The sequence below is a fragment of the Melanostigma gelatinosum genome (assembly GCF_949748355.1).
Source record: "Melanostigma gelatinosum genome assembly, chromosome: 15".
Classification (NCBI taxonomy): Eukaryota; Metazoa; Chordata; class Actinopteri; order Perciformes; family Zoarcidae; genus Melanostigma; species Melanostigma gelatinosum.
The window spans coordinates 8,590,534-8,610,715 of NC_136648.1; the positions used below are offsets into that span (position 1 = coordinate 8,590,534).

Genomic DNA, 20,182 nt, shown 5'->3' on the forward strand with positions numbered 1-20,182 from the left:
AGTATGTTACAAGAATACAACACAGAATCACACTGTGAAATGACAACATCAAGAGCACTGTCTTTGTTTATTGCACGAATCGTACACATTTCCAACTTAACTGGTAGAATGCAATATTAGGCAGTGGACAAAAAAATTGTTCAACGCCTTATGTATACAAGATGCCAAAAATAGCCAGTGGGAAAATCTGGATTTAACTGTCTCAAATGATGGATGAGAATCTAGAAAGTCAACTCTTTATTTTATTTTCTTGAACAAGAGAATCTTAACTTTAATACTCGTCAGCTGTTCTGCTCATAACAGAAGGATGTCATTCACAAAAAGGAAAAACTGAAGAAAAATGGTGCCTCAAGTCAACTCTTTTTCTCTGGATTTTAAAAGTACTTTGTCCTCATATAGAATATAAACCTCTGCATCAATACCAATCAAATGTTTTGACATTTTTTCTCTTTTTTGAAGTCAAACAGCAGTTTCTAAAGTTGATTTTGTTTTTACAGTTTTAATATATATTTATATATGTACATATAAATTCAACTAACAAGAGTTCTCATAGAAAATGAGAAAAGCTGGACTTTATCGCTCTCACACAACAAATTACTGGCAAGCATATTGACCCCACCCCTTTGAGTTGTCATGGTGTTCAAATGTTTGTTTGAAAGACGTCATTCAGCTGTTGATTTGAGACCGTTGGCGTCGCAGAGGCATTTTCAGGAACCACGTGGTTATTACTCCAATCTCAATTAGCACACAAGCAATTGTTTAAATTGGGATTTGATCAAGGTTGGTTCTGGCTCTTTAAGATGATTAAATTCACCCACAGCAATCATTATCCTATGCACATGCTGAACACCATCCAAGATTTCCTGTCAAAGATGGAGAGTCAGGGGAAGAAGAGGGGGAGCAAAGGCTGGTGGAAGCAAAAGAAACTTCTTCCTCAGTCAAAAAATAACATTTTAGTGCAAAATATCTCCCCACTCAGAAAAAAAAAAATAATTCAGAAGAATAAACTAAACTCCACTGTGGGGTCTCCAATGAAGGTTACAACAGCTCTTCCCCCCTCAAGTCACACACTCAGTGCACATTTTGTCCGTGTCTCAAACTAAAGCGTCCCTGATTCAAAGTGCACTCAGTAGTGAGGGGGAGGGAGAAGCATGTCGGGTGATGCAGCATGTAGGGATTTAGTAAGACCAGTTCAGATCTTAAAGGAAGTCACATTTAGGGGATGGGTTGATGGTATGATTCTAAGCCCTTGATCCCTGCTGAACCTCATCCGCACAGAGCGCTCAAGAGCAAGAGGTGTGTCACTAAGAGAGAGAGGGGGGGGGGGGGGGTGCTGGTGATGTACAGCTTCCTACAGGGTGCCTACAGAGGAGGTGCTTGTTGCCTTAAACACACACACAGTACATTGTTCTGGGGCTAGACAGAGCATATAGATAATGTATGCACAAGCAGGGGCCCTCCGAGTGGTTTATAGGGATGCAAGCGCTCACTAAACCTCTTTGTACAATTCTCAAAAATCAGGATTCTGGAAGTGTGTATGCGGTCTGTAGTCGTCATTTGCACACTCACAACTGATGGAAAACCAGGCGTTAGGCTCCGTCACTCTGCTTCAAAAGTATGTTTAATTAGTGTGTTTGTATCTGTGACTTTGTGTGTGTGTAAAAAGAAAACAAGTCTGTGGCTCAGTGTTTGAGTGTGCCAGTGTGTCAATAGTTTGCCTATGTGCCTCAATTCAAGGGCAATAAATGTTTGTGTGTGTGTGTGTGTGTTGCTCAGGAGGACATGCACTGGACATGGTCTGGACCTCCTTCCTCTTCATCAGAGGAATCTGGAGAGCTCCAGGACTCATCTGTGTCTGTGTCTGCACCCTCACGGCGGGCCTGCATCAACACACAGAAGAGGAGGACACAGAGAAGTTAGAATGAGACTCTTTTGGGCTGAAATAACATTTTTAGTGCTAAATTACCAGTAATACTAACTGCATCCTACATACTTTTTAAGGGGCACTCCAGCAATGTAGTATTACCTTTCCATAAAACTGGGAGACTCGCAAAACCCAGATTAAAAAAAGAAGAATCAAAGCAGAGGCGAAAATATCTTTACCTTTAGACAAACTCTGGATCCTAAATGTCCCTTATGTAACCAATAGGAGATATATATATATATATTTTTTTTTTTTTGTTAGATGCTCACTTCTTTTCAACTCCACACCCAAAAACATAATTAACAAATGCAGGTTTGTTGGAGAGTTCGAGAGCTCACCCTCTGAGGCCGTCTGTTCCTCATGTGTCTCATCAGGAACCACAGCAGCTGGGTGTCGTACTGGTCACCGTGGCGCACACTGTCTTCATCGCGCTCCCGCTTGTTTTTCTTCATCACCTTAACAAACACGACAAACAAGTGTGAATTTGGCGAAGAGGAGCATGCAACCCACAACAGACGAACCCCCCCCCCCCCCAATCCCATGAGCCTCCTGGCGGAGATAATGGAGCAGAATAGAATACCTCTTTTAGACCCTTGAGTCCTGTGGGGCTTTCAGCCGTGGGGGCCCACAGTTTGATGTCGTGGTCCAGCCCACTGGTGGCCATACCTGGAAGATTGGGATGTGGCTCCAAACAGTTCACCTGTAGTTGTTGAGGGTAGAGAAAAAGATTAACAAAATGAAGATGGACGAAGTTTTAAAAAGAATATTGTTAAGACAGATGTCTCAAGAGCAAAAAGCACCACAACCACAGTCAGTGCAAGTGTGTTTTATCAAAATAAAATTTGGAACGGAATACAGACACGGAGTAACGAACACTAAGACAAAGAGATTACAGAAGCACTAATAATCAATAGTTGTTTTTTTACAGCCTATCCTAAGTCATCTTTGAACCCAACAAAAAGATATGTCATCCCCCCTCTCTTTGACTCACCACTCCTCCCCGGTCTCCCTCCATAAATTGGACGATGCGAGCAGAGTACTTGTCCCACAGGTAGATGTGTCCGCAGTCACTGCCGCTGACCACAAACTCACTGCGCGGCCCGTAGAAGTTCACCCCCTTCACTGTGTGAGAGAGAGGTGAAGATGAGGGAGGATGATACAGTGTTCGTCTGTGTGACAGCCACAATCTCTCTGCAGTCCTGCTGTATACTTTAAGAAAAAAGGACTCAATCGATTACATTTTGAAATAAATTGTTGGGAATGAAATAGAACACCTGTTGCATTATTGCGGTGTCCTTTGTATCTCCTGCGATAGTCTGCCCCATCACTGTGGTTGGAGTCAAACAGGTAGATGTCCTCATCATTGTAACTGACCAGGAGCTCTGCAGACAAAAAAAGAAAAGAAAAAGAGACAGTTCAAACAGTCTTTTGTTAATTCCCTTTAATGCCATCAAGGCAGAACATGGTCTGAACTTTTTTTGAGATATTTTGACAAGGTCAGCTAAATGTTGGATCTCAGAAAAATAGATTTTTGTTGGACCCAAGTAAATTCCTATAATTGGCTCTAAAGCTGACCTGACTGGTGTTCTGCAAAGCACACGCATGCTTTTTAGAATGCTGATATTGCATTGTGGTTGCATCACGAAGGCCAACAAGGGCAAAAGTTTGGGCGCTTTAAGACATTGAAACAAGCCTGCAGGATTCAGAACTTTCAATATTTCTAAAAGATGTTCACAACAGAAGGAGAAATTAGAAAATCTAAATGAATTCAAAGATAAATGTGAAACAGGAGATTGCAAGGAAATTAAATCATGCTATGAGGTATTCAGTTATTTCCATACACACTGCATGCAAGCTGTTACATGTCTTTATCTCCGCTGTGCTCATGATAGGGAAATCTAAATGTCATGTTTTTAGTACTTTAAACTTATTTTTCTTTCAATGTTTTCATCGTGCAAGTTGTTTTTACCTGTGCCATCGTGACTGTACACGAGGCAGGTTATGTTGGTTTTGGACTCACTGGATACCAGATGTGAAGGACAAAACTTCTTCAGCACACCATTGTTTTCATTCTCATTGATCTTCCTCTGGTCATAGATCCTAAAGAGGGCGAGGAGAAGAGAAAAAGGAATTCAGAAGTAACATCTGAGAGACAGTAAGCAACAATTTCAAATATTACTGTACTATTTCCATTGGATGCCATTTTGCATTAATAGTGAAATAATCAGCATTAGCACCACAACCTGAGCTTCATACCTCACATACTGGTCTCTACCGCCCACAGCAAACTGGTGCGTCTTTGCTGGGTTGACAAAGATGGTGTACAGCCCCACTTTTTTATCTCCTTCCTTTACAACCACCAGTTTACTGCCACACAAATTTTTAAAAAAGGAGACAGAAAAACAGGATTACCATCTCTGGAAAGGGGGCATGTTAATAATCACGGCTTATGGCAAACACAGGAAAACTGGCAAAGAGGAATGCATGAAAAAGTGGATGTCCACCAACACTGAACGAAAGAACAACAACAATACAAACGGCCAGAGGTGACTGAATTTGAACTTGGTAAACTTTAATAATAGTAACACTCACTTGGCAGGACGGTCCAGACGCAGGTCAATACCAAACACCACGGCATCCTCTCCAGCGGACAGAAAGGAGCAGGGGGAATCGGGCTCAAGGGCCAGCTGGAACAAAAACAAGTAGAAACTAGAATTACCACATAGCGATTGCATACCTCCGCAAACCAGCCACGGTGCAGCTTACTTATCCAATTAGACATTCGTGGGAAATTGTCATAATTAGCAGATGATCCTCATCCTGAGATTTGTGAGGTTACAGTAACCGTTGACCACCAAATTATAGTCGGTTCAACACTTCCAGTCACACATACAGTACACAGACGCTCACCTTGTGTGCCGCCCCTTTGTGCTGTGCGACCCGTTTGGTGTTCTTGCAGCGCTGTGTGGCAGAGAGCTCGGCCACTCGGATCTGACCGTCTCGAGCACACATGGCCAAGGTGGAGTCTCCACTGTGAGGCAGGAACTTTGCCTATGTAGATCAAGGGCAGGGAGAAAAGAAGAAGTCTCTGACCAAAATAGTCACTTTGATTAGCCACTCACTCAGTCACTTCAATCTGTGTCTATCATTTACTCGAGATAAACATGAAGTAATCACTAACCCTCATTGTTAAATCAAGGATTCTTTGTTTTCCCTTACCTGAAAGACATTGCTCTTGTGGCCACTGTCAAACTCCAGCTCAGCACGGCGGACAGCCCAGTCCCAGATCACCACTCGCAGGTCGTCGCTGCCCGAAGCCAGGCGTGTGCCCGAGGGGTTGAAGTGCAACGTGTTGACGCAGCCCGTGTGCCTCTCCAGTCGGCCCTGGAGCTCCAGCCTCTGCACGAGGCCACGGGCTCCACACACACGCCTCACAAACTGGTGCGAGTCCCTGCCGATCTCCCTCAAGCGCAGCGAGGGTATCGCCCGCCATATCGGGCCACGCAGGTCACAGAGCTCTGCTCCCAGCCAGGCCTCCATAGCGTCATCGTCGTCTTCGTCATCATCATCTTTCTGTTCGTCGTCCTCGTCGTCATCCTCGTCTGAGCTGGTGGAGTGATTGGTGCCGCCGCCAGGTCTATTCCTCTTTCTGGCGGCCCTTTTCCCACCATCTTTATCCTTGGCCCTCTCCCGTCTGCCTCCCTCACTCTCTCTTTCACCGTCCTCCGTCAGGGAGTAAAGGCCGCTGCCATCCATGCTGTCTGTGTCTTCCTCCTCCTCTCCTTCTCTGTTTCCCCCAATCTCTCCATCCACATCGGACATTGGCTTGTCTCCAGATGCCTCTCCTGTGTCTTTGGGAGCTACAGAAGTAAGGTAAGCCAGAGCCATGGAGGATGTTTAGACATTGCTGTCTCACTGGGAGATCCAACAAAAAGGTGTACAACTACTACTGTAAACTGTAGCACTGGTTCAACGCAGTAAAGATATATCCTTTTAAATATGAACATGAATTAAAATACATATTGTAGCATTGTTTCCACCATATCAAAGGTATCAGCATACGATTCTTAAGAAAAGAATGTCGTTACCATCTTGAGAAGAAGACTGTGTTTGTCCCTCTTTGCTTCCAGAGGCATCTGTCTCCTTGTGTTGATCTTCTTCTGGTTCTTTTTCTTCAGAGCCACCTGGTAAAACCAAACATGTCCTCTGATTAACTGTATGTTGAGCATGACCACTCGCACAGTTATGGTCCAGTATAACTAGTCAGTTATTTTCTTGCACTGATCCATTTACCGTTAAGCGCAGTGGATTTCCCGTCAGCCTCAGACATTATGTATCCGTTGTCCTGCGTCGACCTGAGGGAAAACCTTTGAACAGAAACGTGTAGGTTATTTATTCAGCAAAAATAACAAGGGCTCAAATCAAAACAACAGAAAACGTATGTGCATCAGTACGACACCATTGCTTGCACTCGCTCAACTGTTGTCAACTATCGACGCAGCACTGTTGGCCGCGAGGCACAATGTACCTTTCCACACTAGCAGCCAGGCAAATTTTACTGCCTCTCCCGCAACACAAACAAACTTACTCGCTTGGTAGCGGGCTCACAGGCCCAACTAATGCCGTATTTTGCTTTGTGATGCTTAACAGTGCATTGTCCTCTGCAGTGCTCGACTACCCGACACTGTTGTCAACGTGAGCTAATGCTAACTAGCCTGCGGTGGGCTAACCGATATTTAAACTAAATATTCCTGCTGAACAACCAAACGGCTGGTCATAAAGCGAACAAGCAGATAGCATTGCGTGTAGTGGCTAACTAGCATAGCTTGCGTTACCTCTACTCGAAGGCCCGACGAGGCGTACTTCTTAGTTTGGTCCTGATCTTTATTGCAGATTTATTTTCTCCACCTGACTACTTAGCAATTGAGCTAACTTAAGTGCCTCGGCTAGGAGTTGTTTGACCGTAAATACACGACATTCGGAATGCGTGCAAAAAGCTTTTTTGTAAAAGACAGTCTATAAAGCGAGCTAACTGCGTTCGCACAAGGTTGACTGCTCTGTTTATGTTTTGACGGTTCAGTTTCTTTTTTGGGGCTCCATTTCCGGTGTCGTGCTCGCTTCGTTGTTTTTCTTCCGGAAGTTTACAGACGAGACGCGCAAAATAATAATAACGATAATATGATTACTACTACTACTACTGCTAATAGTTATAATAACAATAATTATGTTATTATGATTAATAATAAATAATATAGATCACCATTGTTTAACGTTATATGTATCAAGTGTGGATTTTAAGTGACTAATGTAATTTAACTGTCCATTAATTCATCACTTTAGAATTAATTTTCTTCATGAATTATTTGCTTCATTTATTTTTCTTGACTATGGCTCAGCGGCCCCTGGGGACTTCTTCACATTCTCTGAGCAATAGTGTAGGTCTACATAGATTTAGGAATATGAGAAAATATTTGCACAACACTTAATAATGATGTTCTTCAAAGTAACTCGACCTTCAAGACAGGACAGTGTGATTAAGCAATACAATGGCCTTGTCTTAAACCTGCTTTATAAATGTATTTAGCCACTTTGGCTGTAAACCAGGCATTGCCATATTATACCTTATAAAGTTGCCATGGAAAGGTAAGCAGTCTTTTTTTATTTGTAATATTTCATCACAAGCAACCACATTAATCATTTAATTTATTTTTTGGAAAAAAATGTTGATTAGAGTCGCTTTAAATACTGACCTCAATTTACTTTTAGGGATCTTATCTGACAGACAGTACATCGAGGGTATTTCAATTGTATTTTAGTGATTATTTTTGTATTTAAGTAATAAAGAGAGCACGTTTTCCTGCTTAGCTTACTCGTATACAAGTACAAATTCATGAGCTTGCTCATTGTCTGAGGAAACATCTGGCACTCAGTGTAAAACAAGATGGGATCCCCCAGCTTCCTTCCTTTGTTTATGTCATGGGCTGAATGACAGTGGTCTATAAATCCCATGCAAGGAGGATTTCCTTCTCCATGTCCCTGTTAGATCCCTTGATTCTTTACTGTCTAATTTATAGAAACACAAGCTACACACCACATAGAACTCATAGTCACCTGAAGCTGTTTATAATCCACATGGAATGTCAGCTGAGAGTGGGAGACTGTGAGGGGAAAGGATTAATATGTACACATAGTTTTTCAGAATAAAAATATGTGAGTAATAGAATAAGTGCAGAAGTCTTTAGTCTTTTAACCAGTTAGTCGAGCAACAAAACACAATCTGCCAACAATTTTAATAATCTGCTGATCAAGTCATTTATCAAGCTTGTCAACTGATTTGATGATTTTATCTTTTTTATATTACTATACATTTCCTATTTTTTTTGGAACATGGCCATTTTTGGAGAACAAGCATTCAGAAATTATTGAAATAAGAATTAGTTTGAGCCACATAGATAAAATGAAACCAACATTACAATGTGAAATGTTTTAATTGCTGCCAAGAGCTGGAGGAGCTTCGTACATGAAGTTAAAAAACTGTATCAAGACATGCACATTGTAACCTTGAAATCTGGTTCACATTTGCATGAATATCAAACTTGGAAACAATCTGCGTTGATTAAACACCGTCTGTCATGTCTAAACAACATTAGAAGTTTCACAAAGACCGGGTTTTACAGGGTTTGTTTCACTGACGACTCATTTCAGAAGCAGGGGGGAAATACAACATTTCTTCTACGACCACCTCTGTGGAAATATCACAGAAGAAGGAAGCGGGAAGTGCACACAGCCGGAGAGGGTTGGCAGCCCACCGCATGCAGCGCTCTTAAACTGCTGCAGCTCTCCGCGTCCTCCAGAGGAGGCGATGCTGGAGGCCGGAGAGACGAGCGGACGGCGCTGAGCGCAGCCATCATGCCGTGCGCAGGCTCAGAAGAGGGACAAAGTTTTTCCAGTCGACATTAAACGCGCTGTTTTTCACCGCTCTCACCCGACAACATGGAGTACTGGAGGCAATGTGCGATGTGGCTGATCAGCTGCAACGTGCTGCCCGCCAACCACCGGGTGACCGCGGACACGGCGCAGGTGTTCGACCTGGCGCAAACCCTGCGGGACGGGGTGCTGCTTTGCCAACTGCTGAACAACTTGAGATCTCACACGATCAACCTGAAGGAGATCAATCTCAGGCCGCAGATGTCACAGGTAGAAGCTCTCGAAACAAACTTGTGGTCGTAACGAGTGCAGACAGAGGAACTGCTGTGGAATCCAAATTAGGGTCGCCAGACAGCAATGGGAGTTAAGAGCATGCCACAACAGCAAACGGTGTGTTGGATTGTGTTAGATGTCAATTTTTAACAATTAGGCGCTCCAGAAACAATTTAGCGTGTTAGTGGAAGAAACCGTATACATGTCACGAATGCTTTTAAACGCTGACTGTAAAAGGAGTTGTGTATGAAGTATAGGCAACACAAGAGCGAATCAATGAGTAGTGATAAGAAAAAAGCAGGTCCACATATAAGGTCTGTGAACACACCACCATTTAAAAAAAAAAGAAGTAAAATCTATGCATATCATTTTTTGTTGTGTCAATACACCTGCAGGCAACAGCACATATTTGCATAAAGACGCCTTATTCAAGGGTTCTTAACACTTTGACGTAATATGTGTGGTGAGTTGTCCCTTTGGGTTCCTCTATCAAAATAGTGAGGATGTTCAGCATGAAGGAAAGCGTTTTGATCATTTCAAATCTGTCACCACATTTGGTTTCAAGTCCAGAATTTGGGAACATATAGAGCCATCCATTTGTGTCTGTGTCAAACTGACATTTGGACCCGTCTGTGACAATTAGTCCAAAGTGAGTCATTGTGTACCCTTTTATATGCTTATATGTCCTTTTCAAATATCTTACTTCAAGCTTTTTTGATTTGCTGAGGTAGCACATAGCCTGTAAAACCCAAAGGGGATGACCCAAAGCTTGACCTCTCGTTACCCATAATTCCTCCTTCTGTCACAGGAGAGGCCTGATAAAATCCTGGCTTTGATCCACCCATTTGTTAGGGAACTTATGTGTGCAGCAGCTCATAGTTTGCTTGCATCATGAGTTTGGAGCCATGTGTAGCTAGCTATTAGAAGACTTTGTGATTTCTTACACTTATTAACAAAAGCTCAAAAACGATGTCTATCTCTATGTTGTCTCAGTGATTGAAAATAGGTTTCATAAAACAAACAAATTGAATCTTAATGTGGTAAAAAAACATTTTACTTGATATAATTGATACGGATGTTTGAATGAATATATCTCTTTAATGTCAACTTAAGGGGGCTGCATGGTGGTGTAGTAGCTAAAACTTTGACGTGGTGAGTTTTCCCTTTCAGTTAATATCAAAATAGTGAGGATTTTCAGCATAAAGGAAATAAAATCTCAACTCACTAATATTCCTTTCAGTGGACTTCACATGATTAGTTTTTGAGAGATTAAAGAGAAGAGAAAAGTAGTTTCAGTTGTTGTTATACATTTATTTGCAATGCTTCATCGCCACAGATTTTGATTTTACCATCCACAAACTGCCATGAATAAATTGAGACATCGAGCCAAACTGACCAATTTTCCTTCGAAAATCTTTGCTTCTGTAATAAATAACAGCCAGCTCCCGAGCAGGGTATTTGATCGTGCTTATAAACTGCCTTGCTGTGTATGCGCTCCGTCAGTGCACATCCACTCTTTTATCTTCTTGTAAAAGCAAACAGGGCATAGTGTGGCGAACAATGAATAGCCAAAGCCTGCGGCTATAGGCCGTCTGAATATGTTCGAGAAAGGCATGTGTGTCAGTGGGCTCCAGATTTTAAATGGCCCTTTCTTTGTGCCCTGCTGACCCACAATCTTGGAAATAGAAACAAGGGCATCAAGGTAATGGACTAGAGGAGAGAGTGCAGTGTGCTGTCGTGAAAATGTGCCCAGAGGTGCTGTTTGTATCTTATGTTTGGAGTGTGACAGTAATATTCTTATGTATACATTTTAAATAATTTGGCTCTCAATGTCATCTCTGCTTTTGTTGTTCATTCTTTCCTAGAGAAAGTGGAAAAGGGGAATATTCAAAGTAAATCCTTCAAGTGAGACTTTCGCATCAGACAAATCAGTGCTGCTGAACATCAATGTAAATGAGCGCAAGATAATAAATGTGTTAAGTTACAAAATGAAAGCTTGATAGTGCAATATCAAATCAACAGGATCAAGATCCCAACTAAACACAGCATCAATCCACCATACATTAAGCCCCCTTCAATCTATATAGACATACCGTGTCAAGGAAGACCTGCACTTGTATTGTGTGTGTGTGTGTGTGTGTGTGTAAAGCCAAGGGTGCTGTGTTTATTCTCAAAGTAGAAAGTGAATATGTACCAGGGGGCTGTGACTGTAATCAGGAGTGGTGCAAAGCCATCATGTTCATGCACTTCCTCTGCAGACACACCGGGCCCCAGGGGGGCCGGTGGAGTGATTACAGGCGTCTCCACGATGAGCTGCTGTGATAAAAAGGAGCCTATCTAGTCCCAAGAATCAACTCGGACTCTTGTTTAGTCATCACTTAATAATGTGCAAAAGGGAAAATGATGTCGGTGCAGTTGTTAACTGTTTGAATGCTTGACTGGGTGTTTTTTTTTTTCCCAGAAGCATTTGTACAGCATTTGGCCCTCGCTTGAACCCACAGCCATAAGCACATTGTTCGTTGACTCCATTCTTCCCACAGAGACACACATCCTATTCGGAAGTGACACCGAAAGAGCACATGTTTCGTGGTTTCATCTTTGCACTGTAAAACGTTATGTTTTCACTTTCAGTTTGCTGTGTGTTGTTCACCTTCACTTTTCAATAAGGCAGCTTCAAGTTCTCTGTCCCCGCAGTATAGTGTCGATGTCGGTTTATTGAGGTTAAACAGACTGGTTGGTTCTTTTAAATGACATGAGGCACGTACGTTTTATGCTTATTTGTGATGCTGAAGGCATTAATCATATTCAAGACATTAAACAGCAATATGTCTTTCCAGAAACAATTGCGCTGTTACTCTGGTTAATCCATAGGCCATGCGATCCACAGTTCAGCAGTTTAAAGGGACTCTTTCTGTGGAAGACATACTCTTGAAGAAAACGGATGGGGGACACTGTTTCTGTGAAGAAATGCCAACAAAGTATTATTGCAATGTGGTGAGCATTGAGAAATCATGAGGCGTGGCTTTTATTGGTTCTTTAATTAGTTTCAGGTGCCTCACATTCTCATGACCAAAAAGAAAGAAATTGTAGTGTGTACAAACTAAAACTGTCTGCGTTAGGTACAACGAAAATATGTTTTTTCTTTACTCATTTTTCATGGTTTGGAGGGACTCACCCATAGAAGTTATTCCTAGAGTTATGAACGATCTAATGGATATTTTATGATGATTCTAGCAAATAGAAGAAGGCCCATATTTCATGAAGTGCTATACAGAGACCAGGCATACTAAATGACGTGTCAATTTTTGCCCTTTGCAGTTCCTGTGCTTGAAGAACATTCGTACGTTCCTGACTTCTTGCTGTGAGGTGTTTGGGATGAAGAAAAATAACTTGTTTGAAGCCTTCGACCTCTTTGACGTTCGAGACTTTGGAAAGGTAACACCCTCATCCATGTTTACACGTCTGGTGATATTCTTCAACAATGCACATATTCCTTCTGTTCTTTTCTGTTCTCTTCCCCTTGCAATGATTCATGAAAGTATTCAAGCTAAATAAACAGTTAATTTTAACGTTTTTCTCCATTTTTCAGATGTTTTAGTTCGAAACAACAGGAAACTTCTGTTAACATGGTGTAATAGTCTGCAAACAAGCAAATTATCATTGTATTGTCAAAACTCTTCTTGCATAAATCACATAATGGTGTCTGAAAAAACTACTCAGATACATCAAAAGAAACAATTTCTTATCATATTACATCAAATCCTGGTTCTGCAGCTGCAGTTATTCAGTCGTGATACAAAAACACAACTGTTAAGAAAAGTATTTTTCATTGAGAAAAAAATCTTGAAAATATTGAATGACATTTTTTTACGACAAATAATTTGAACACGTGACCTGTCATCATTTGCAGTCCACACCTGAACATTGTAGAAAATGGAAGCATGGCGTGTGCATGTCTATGCGTTTCAATGTCGCCTCGTCTTGCATTTTCTTCTGATGCACTTCTGAAGGTGCTCGGTCGACTTCGTCTGATGCCGCGTTGTTGTGGGAGCTGGTTTCAGTGAGTGTAAATAGTGTTACCAGGTCAGTGGGTTTGTGGCGCGCTCCTCAGTGGACTCTCGCAGCAGAGAAGCCTGATTTAACTGAAGAAAGCACACTCACTCTGAACCAGCCTTATTGCCTCATTTCCTTGGTTCAGTGCATTCGGTGCATAACTGCCTCGGAGCTGTATGAGTTGCCTGAGCATGGTTATCTATGGGGAAATATGGTATGAATGTATTTTCTTTGTATTAATCTGTACTGAATATTATTAATAATTCAGTACATCTGATAAAAGAGATCTATGCAGTGATACACTATATTTATTATATCTAAAATAGAGAACATTAAGTCTGTAAAAGTGTTATTATCGTTACAAAAAGCTTAATCTGGTTAAACTACAACCCCTTATGTACAATATTTTCTTCTTATAAATGTCATTATTTTGTCAGCGCAGATATTCCATCTGTTTTTAATAATTCATACATCGCAGGTGGTTTGAAAACTCCAGGTATACGTTAGCAAATTTGAATTAAGATAATAATAATACAGGCAAAAGGGTTAGGAGTCCTTTAGTCAGGCATATTATACGTGATTAAAATGCTTCATTTAGTGCAGAGAATAGACAGGGGTCATTGGTGCTCTCTATAAGTGTGAGGGATTGCATATTTAGCTTTGCGTGCAGTTTCACCACACAGACTCTTTTCTTGCAGTTCAGTGTGTTGTGCTCTACAGAAGCTTCTAGTTAAGCTGGCTGCTGATAATCCCGCATTGGGAGGTGCTGCCTGCAAATATGTACAGCACATACAAGCTGGGCTGCATAATCTCAGTCATGTTCAAGAGTTGTCCATCAAGCTTCCAGAGGGGGAAGATCATGTCGCAATATTAACTTGTTTTTAGTTTAAAAACAAATACGGGTGTCTGCAGGTTCGGCGATTGGGTTGGATCGGCTCCAGGAAGGGTTGTACAGCCGAACAAGAAATCCTTCAATCTCTTCCCTATTTTCCAGAAAACATCCAAAAGAGAACATCTCAAATCTCAGCCAGTCTAATCCACCCGGGTTGAGGTGTGCCAACTCTGCCCGTAGACTGAGCATTAGTCCACTGAATATCTAATGAGAGCTCTCTAACCTACATTCCTCTGCTAAATTACTACTGGCTTACTACACTAACAGCCACGCTGACTGCATGCAGCAGTCTGGAGGCCAGAAATGTGTTTATTTCTTTCCTCAAGATAACATGTCAACCGTGACCATAAAAGCCAAATGTTTGCTTCCTAAATTCAAGTGAATAGAGAATGAAATTTTACGTTGAATGGCTGTTTTTTTTGTTTTCTTCTTAAAGAAAGAGATGCATGTTTTGGTAAATACGGTTCATAGCTCTTTTGTGTAAGATGAAAGGAGTGATACCACTCTCATGCCTGCACATTAAATATGAGGTTACTGGCAGAGGGGCGATCATCTTAGTTTCGATTGAAGACTGGAAAAAAGTAACAAAATCCAAATATCCTCTGAAGCTCACTAAATACTGCTCAGTTTCTGTGCGGATTGAACAAACACCTTCAATTTGTGCTGAAATGAGACCCTTTGAGATTTACATCATAGTTTATTGTTAATATGTGTGAGTACCGTACTATTTGTATAATTTCGCTAAAACATAACCATCAGGCATACACATTTGATTAATGACACGATGTTTCAACTTTACTTACATTTGTTTCATGGTGCTCTGGGGAACAGGCCACACTTTTAACTATCATCCAACACTTCAGGTGTGAGAACAACTTGTTTTTAAGACGAACATAAGTTCTTCCTTTTGCAAAAAATGCCACAGAAATCAAATTGATCGTGTAATTTGTGAGACCTTTAGGACCAGCGTGTGTTTCAGGCAGTTGTGGAAAAATGATACGCAAGTAAATATTAGGGCTGCAAGTACATAACACCACATTTCAAAGAAGTGAAATCATCTCACTTCAAAGGCAGAGCATTTTTTTATTTTATTATTTTAAAGCTGGTCTCTAATACTACAAACATGAATCTTTCAAGTCACGAGCACACCTGGGTTTAGCCAAAGCCACAGCCGTCATTCACACCGGAAGAGGAGATGACTGCAGATAGACAGGCTGTTATAGTTAACCCCTTTCACTAGAAGAGAGTCATTTGCAGCGTTGCTACTTGGAACTGCTTCATGCCAACTAAAGAAATGACTGAGTTTGTCTGGGCATGATTTGGAGAGAGAGCTATGAAATTATGAAATTCGTTTTTTTAATGACGCATAACACACAATAAACGCTGCCGATGCTATATGTCCCAGCAGGGTGGTTCATTCATCTTGGAAGCAGCATGTAGACTAGAGGTTTCAGCATATTGGTTTATTGGTGTAGTTATGTAGTAGCCTTGTTCCGGTACAGATCTGCTGATCAGACTTCTCACTTCTATCTCATGCAAAACCCCCCCCCCCCCCCCCCCCCCCCCCACAACACACACAACCATACAAACACACAACAGTAAGATGAGTTTGACGAAGCATGACCATTTCCTGCAGACCATGTGTGTCTTCCCTTGCCTCTCTGTCTGCTGTCCGCCCCATTGCAATAATGATATAATTATAATAATGTAAATAATGCAAATTATATAACCAATATAAATAATTATAAGAAAGTTTTGCCAACCAGATTGTACTTGTACTGTAAGAAAAAAAGACAACAAATCACATTCGGACATAACACAACATAGGCTACAGACACCAATTTCTCCAATGCTGAGAAATGAAGCCAATGCAGAAATGCCAAAAACTGCTGTTCCTCAAAGGCCACTTGATGTTGGCTCCAAAAGAGAGTCAACCCCCATAGACCCCACTTGACAAAATGCCCATCTTTACAGCATTTTACATGTTTACAACCTGGCAAAAAAACTGTTTTTGTTCTGCATAATTGAGAGCACGGCCACTTTAAGTGACAGGTGGGGTGCTGTATCAGGTCGCTAGCTGCCAGCTGTCACTCTGCTTCGCCGTCTGGGCCTCGGCTCCATCGCTGATGCACATTTTTGGCTCGTTGCTGCCAAGATGGCGTCGGGCGGAGGGCAGCCACCCACTCTGAGCTTCATAGAGGCTCTTCAGATACCTGTGGGTGACGTCATGGAGATTATGTCCATATTTTATGCTGTTACGTACGCGCATTACAAACGCCATATAACGTTGGAGTCAGATTTTGAAGGTGCTCAATTAAGTCTCATGTGTTCTGCTGGTGTTCACTATTATTTGCTCTGACATATTTTTGTATTTATCTCTCTGAGCCATTCAAAAAGTTATTTCAGCACACCTTTGTTTTTGTTTTTTTACCAGGTTATGGACACACTATCCAAGCTCTCCTACACAGCAATTGCACAGCAAGGAGTAATCAAGTAAGTTACCCAATATTAAAAAAAACAAAAAAAACAGTCACTTGACATTTCATAACGTTGTCCTCGGTGTGCTTGAGCTTTTTCTTTTTTATTTCAGCAATGTTTTAAAAAAACAAACGAGTATACCCTCAGAGACAGAAAAGACATAAATGAGGATGTTGTTTATCAGCCTGTGACTTTTCTTTTGCATTTTGTGGAATTGTTTTAACGTGTATTCTTTTATATTATTTTGGCTATATCTATATTCATTTTTCGGCATCCACTGAATGTGATAATGGGCGAGTTGCAGATCTCTATCGCAATAAGATTCGGTTTGTAGCACCAATAAGACTAGTTGTTTCCAATTTGTGTCATTTTCTGCTGTACAAAAGCATATTAGACTGTTCTGGGTATTTGAAAACACTTGAATACGTCAATTTTGTTTCCTGCCCAAAGTAACTCATTGACAATATTTTCTTCATGTTGATTTTTCTGTTAAACACTGAGCCTCACTCTGCTCTGTTGTCATTCCCAGGCCATTTCCAACAGAGGAAAGCCTCAAAGACGAGGACATTTACAATAATCTGGAGGACTTGATTGAGTATGTACGAGGCCCCTCTCTGCGGGGCCATTACTAGTATTGATAGAACATGATTATTTTGCTCTGTAGCAGAACCAGCTCTGCTCATTATCCATGCTCTCCAGGGGTCTGGACACCCACATGTTTTGGTAAAAGGCTTGGCTCCATTTCTCTGTTACTGTCAGAGGGAACGAATGAGTAATGCGGCATGTTTTTGCTGAGTTCTTGCACACCACCCACATCAATCACATTTGATTGACAGATGGAGACAAATAAGGCAATCAAATATGAGTAAAACAGGCCCAGTGTTTGTATTATTTTCATGTCACATTCAAGTTATATCCAGAGCATGTTTTCTTTGAATTGTGCATTATGCCTCTCATTATCTAATACATGCAGTGATTAAGATGAGTTCATGCATATGATGAAAAGAACAGCCCATGATAGAAAACTATCTGTAATCACATGTACTCACATGTGCCTTTTGTTTATATCTGTGTAAATGTATTTTTGGTTTAACATTGCATTTAAAATGATATTGTTTCCGTTATTCACAAATTGTTGCCCCATAGCTTTCACAATGCAGTAAGTTATTTGTCAATGTGTGTGTGTGTGTGTGCGTGTGTGTGTGTGTGTGTGTGTGTGTGTGTGTGTCTGTGATAGTGAGAATGCCCCTGATGATGATGACGACTTGTATGCAGCGGTCTACGGGCTGGAAGAAGACTACACAGATGGAGAGATCTATGAAGACCTCATGAGGAATGAGCAGCATCCCCCCTTGGTACCGCAATGAGTCACACTCACACACACACACACACACACACACACACGCGCGCTTCAGGGGGACTGTAACCTACAATGTCACACTCCAACTTCTCACCTTGTGCAATTGTGTGGATGAAATCCTCTTCTGAACTCAACATCAGGATATCTTTACGTATGGAGACTCATAACTGAAATAAAAGTACCAATGCAACACATCCAGCTACACATGTTTACAAAAGTAAGCAACAGTAAATCTATTTTTTGACAAAAAATAGACGGAATGCAAACCAGAGGGACATTCTTCCCATTCCCCCATTTGTGTTAAAAATGAATATTATTATAATTATTATTATCGCCTGGACCTGCAGAAGTGGAACTCAGTGGAGATCTCAGAGTGATTATTGCCGTGTTTGATGCACACAGGAGGAAGTGTGCGCATGCTGCTTTAAAAATACTGTCGTCGATAAATGATTCGTTTTACAAAAAGAAAGAAAAAAACTGAGCCGCGTGTCAAATTTTTGGTGATGTAATCTGAATACAGATGTTTCATTTCGGCATTCTGACTGCATATTCTCCAGTGTCTGCAGATAAACAAAAAGGAAAGAGAGTGAAGTTCAGGCAACATTTTCTAAGGTGTGCGTCTTTCTAGAAGCAGGCAGAGGTGGACGTCCGGAGCTGCTGCCTCTCAGAGATCAAACAGACGGAGGAGAAATACACAGAGACCCTGGAGTCCATCGAGAAGGTTCATACGTAAACATCCTACTGTTCTATAGCGCACCGAGATCATGTGTTGTTCCATGAAAAGACACATGCTTTTCTTTGTTTTAAATTCATACTAGACAAAGCGTTATTAAATGTGACTTTAAAAAGGGGCATATCTGGATAGTCCCAGTTATAATCTTCATCTTAAATTGCACTGCTACGGCCCTGTTATCTGACTATCTAATGAGATGTCTGTTATTTGTTTCTGTATATGTGCACCTCAGCTGTTATTATTATTATTATTATTACAATTTCAAATGGTTCACCGGTTCCAGTTGAAACATCAGTTCGTGGAAGAATGTGAGGAGAGGCGCTGCTACGTTTCATTCAGGTGTTCAATTGTTTCTGTCTCCAGTATTTCCTGAACCCTCTCAGGAAATATTGCTCTGCGGCTGAAATCGACAAAGTTTTTGTCAACATTCCAGTAAGTCCCAGAAGTTTCCCTTCTCGTCACATGACATGGAAATGAAATGTTCATATCCAGGTACTGATGTCTTTTGTTTCTCTCGAATGCAGGACCTGGTTAAAGTTCACAAGAACCTGATGGGCGACGTGCAGGACTCCATCTTAAACAAAAATGCCTTAAATCTCTACCAGATTTTCATCAGCTACAAAGAGAGGTATTCATGAAAACATCCATCGACATGTGTTGTTAGGTTGCAAGGGAAGTATGTAAGTCGCAACTGCAGTGGCATCTCCCTAAACGTACTTTCCTTTTTTGTGGAGTTATGTCTCAGTAAACAGCAATACATTGTCAATACTACGACAGACGTGACAATTGCAGTTGCGCAGCCATCCTGCTGCACACCGGCTGTTAGCCCTTTGTCAGTTATACGTTTGAATCATATGACAAGAATGAACATGTTGCTATGTGCGTGTTTTAAAAAGGTTCAGATTTGATGCGGTTTTCTCTATTCCAGTTATCTATCAATTTCAGGGTCAAACTGAAAGCACTACAAAATAATACAAATTAGAGGAAGCATGATCCTCTTCTCACTCATATATGTATCATGATGTAATCTAGATGACTGTCTTGCAACAGATTCTTCGTCAGAGAATCCCTTGATACCATCTTTATCACGAGCAACATGATTGCAACAGATTACCAGTTACACTTTCTAATTTTGAGGAGGCACAGTATCGCTCACTGGCTCTCGACACACACTGGCTGTGCTTTTTCTCCAAATCACCACTCATCAATGGCTTCCCTGTCTTTCCTCGGCGCTGCAGACTGCTCATTTATGGGATATACTGCAGTCAGGTGGAGGTCGCCATTGCTGTGTTAGACCTCATTTGCAAAGAGAAAGAGGATGTCCGTCTCAAGCTCGAGGTGAGACACACACCCCATTGTACAGAGATCATGTTTGCCAGCGGCTCCGAGTGTTAATTCTGTGCACTACACATACATTACATTACATGTTTTATTGCATTATGTATCTTGTTCTATCCAGCTTTAAGAAACTTGAAAAACTATGCTCGTATAAATTAGTTAAAGTGGCTTATTTCATGTGATCGATTTTGAATAAAAGATAAA

The 20,182-nt window shown here is 41.3% G+C and overlaps 2 protein-coding genes across 4 annotated transcripts in view; one reads left to right on the forward strand and one right to left on the reverse strand.

The window, feature by feature from the left end:
* Window positions 1–41: 41 nt before the first annotated feature.
* On the reverse strand, window positions 42–6,993 carry dcaf8 (DDB1 and CUL4 associated factor 8). The gene is made up of 13 exons (XM_079284488.1): window positions 6,760–6,993; window positions 6,218–6,291; window positions 6,013–6,108; window positions 5,144–5,784; window positions 4,835–4,975; window positions 4,517–4,611; window positions 4,181–4,291; window positions 3,894–4,024; window positions 3,199–3,306; window positions 2,916–3,046; window positions 2,505–2,624; window positions 2,263–2,379; window positions 42–1,880 (listed from the first exon to the last, which is right to left on the reverse strand). The coding sequence occupies exons 2-13, from the start codon at window positions 6,252–6,254 to the stop codon at window positions 1,773–1,775; spliced, it is 1,836 nt and encodes a 611-aa protein (XP_079140614.1). The 5' UTR covers window positions 6,255–6,291; window positions 6,760–6,993; the 3' UTR covers window positions 42–1,772.
* A 1,810-nt stretch (window positions 6,994–8,803) lies between these two features.
* LOC306789667 (guanine nucleotide exchange factor VAV3-like) overlaps window positions 8,804–20,182 on the forward strand; it is a 47,195-nt gene continuing 35,816 nt past the window's right edge. For all 3 annotated transcript variants that reach the window (XM_079285733.1, XM_079285734.1, XM_079285735.1), the window contains exons 1-9: window positions 8,804–9,121; window positions 12,443–12,559; window positions 16,504–16,562; window positions 17,077–17,142; window positions 17,785–17,902; window positions 18,539–18,628; window positions 19,004–19,072; window positions 19,165–19,268; window positions 19,879–19,978. In XM_079285733.1, coding sequence (XP_079141859.1) covers window positions 8,918–9,121; window positions 12,443–12,559; window positions 16,504–16,562; window positions 17,077–17,142; window positions 17,785–17,902; window positions 18,539–18,628; window positions 19,004–19,072; window positions 19,165–19,268; window positions 19,879–19,978 — 927 coding nt within the window. In that variant the 5' untranslated portion in view covers window positions 8,804–8,917. The remainder of the gene's footprint in view (window positions 9,122–12,442; window positions 12,560–16,503; window positions 16,563–17,076; window positions 17,143–17,784; window positions 17,903–18,538; window positions 18,629–19,003; window positions 19,073–19,164; window positions 19,269–19,878; window positions 19,979–20,182) is intronic.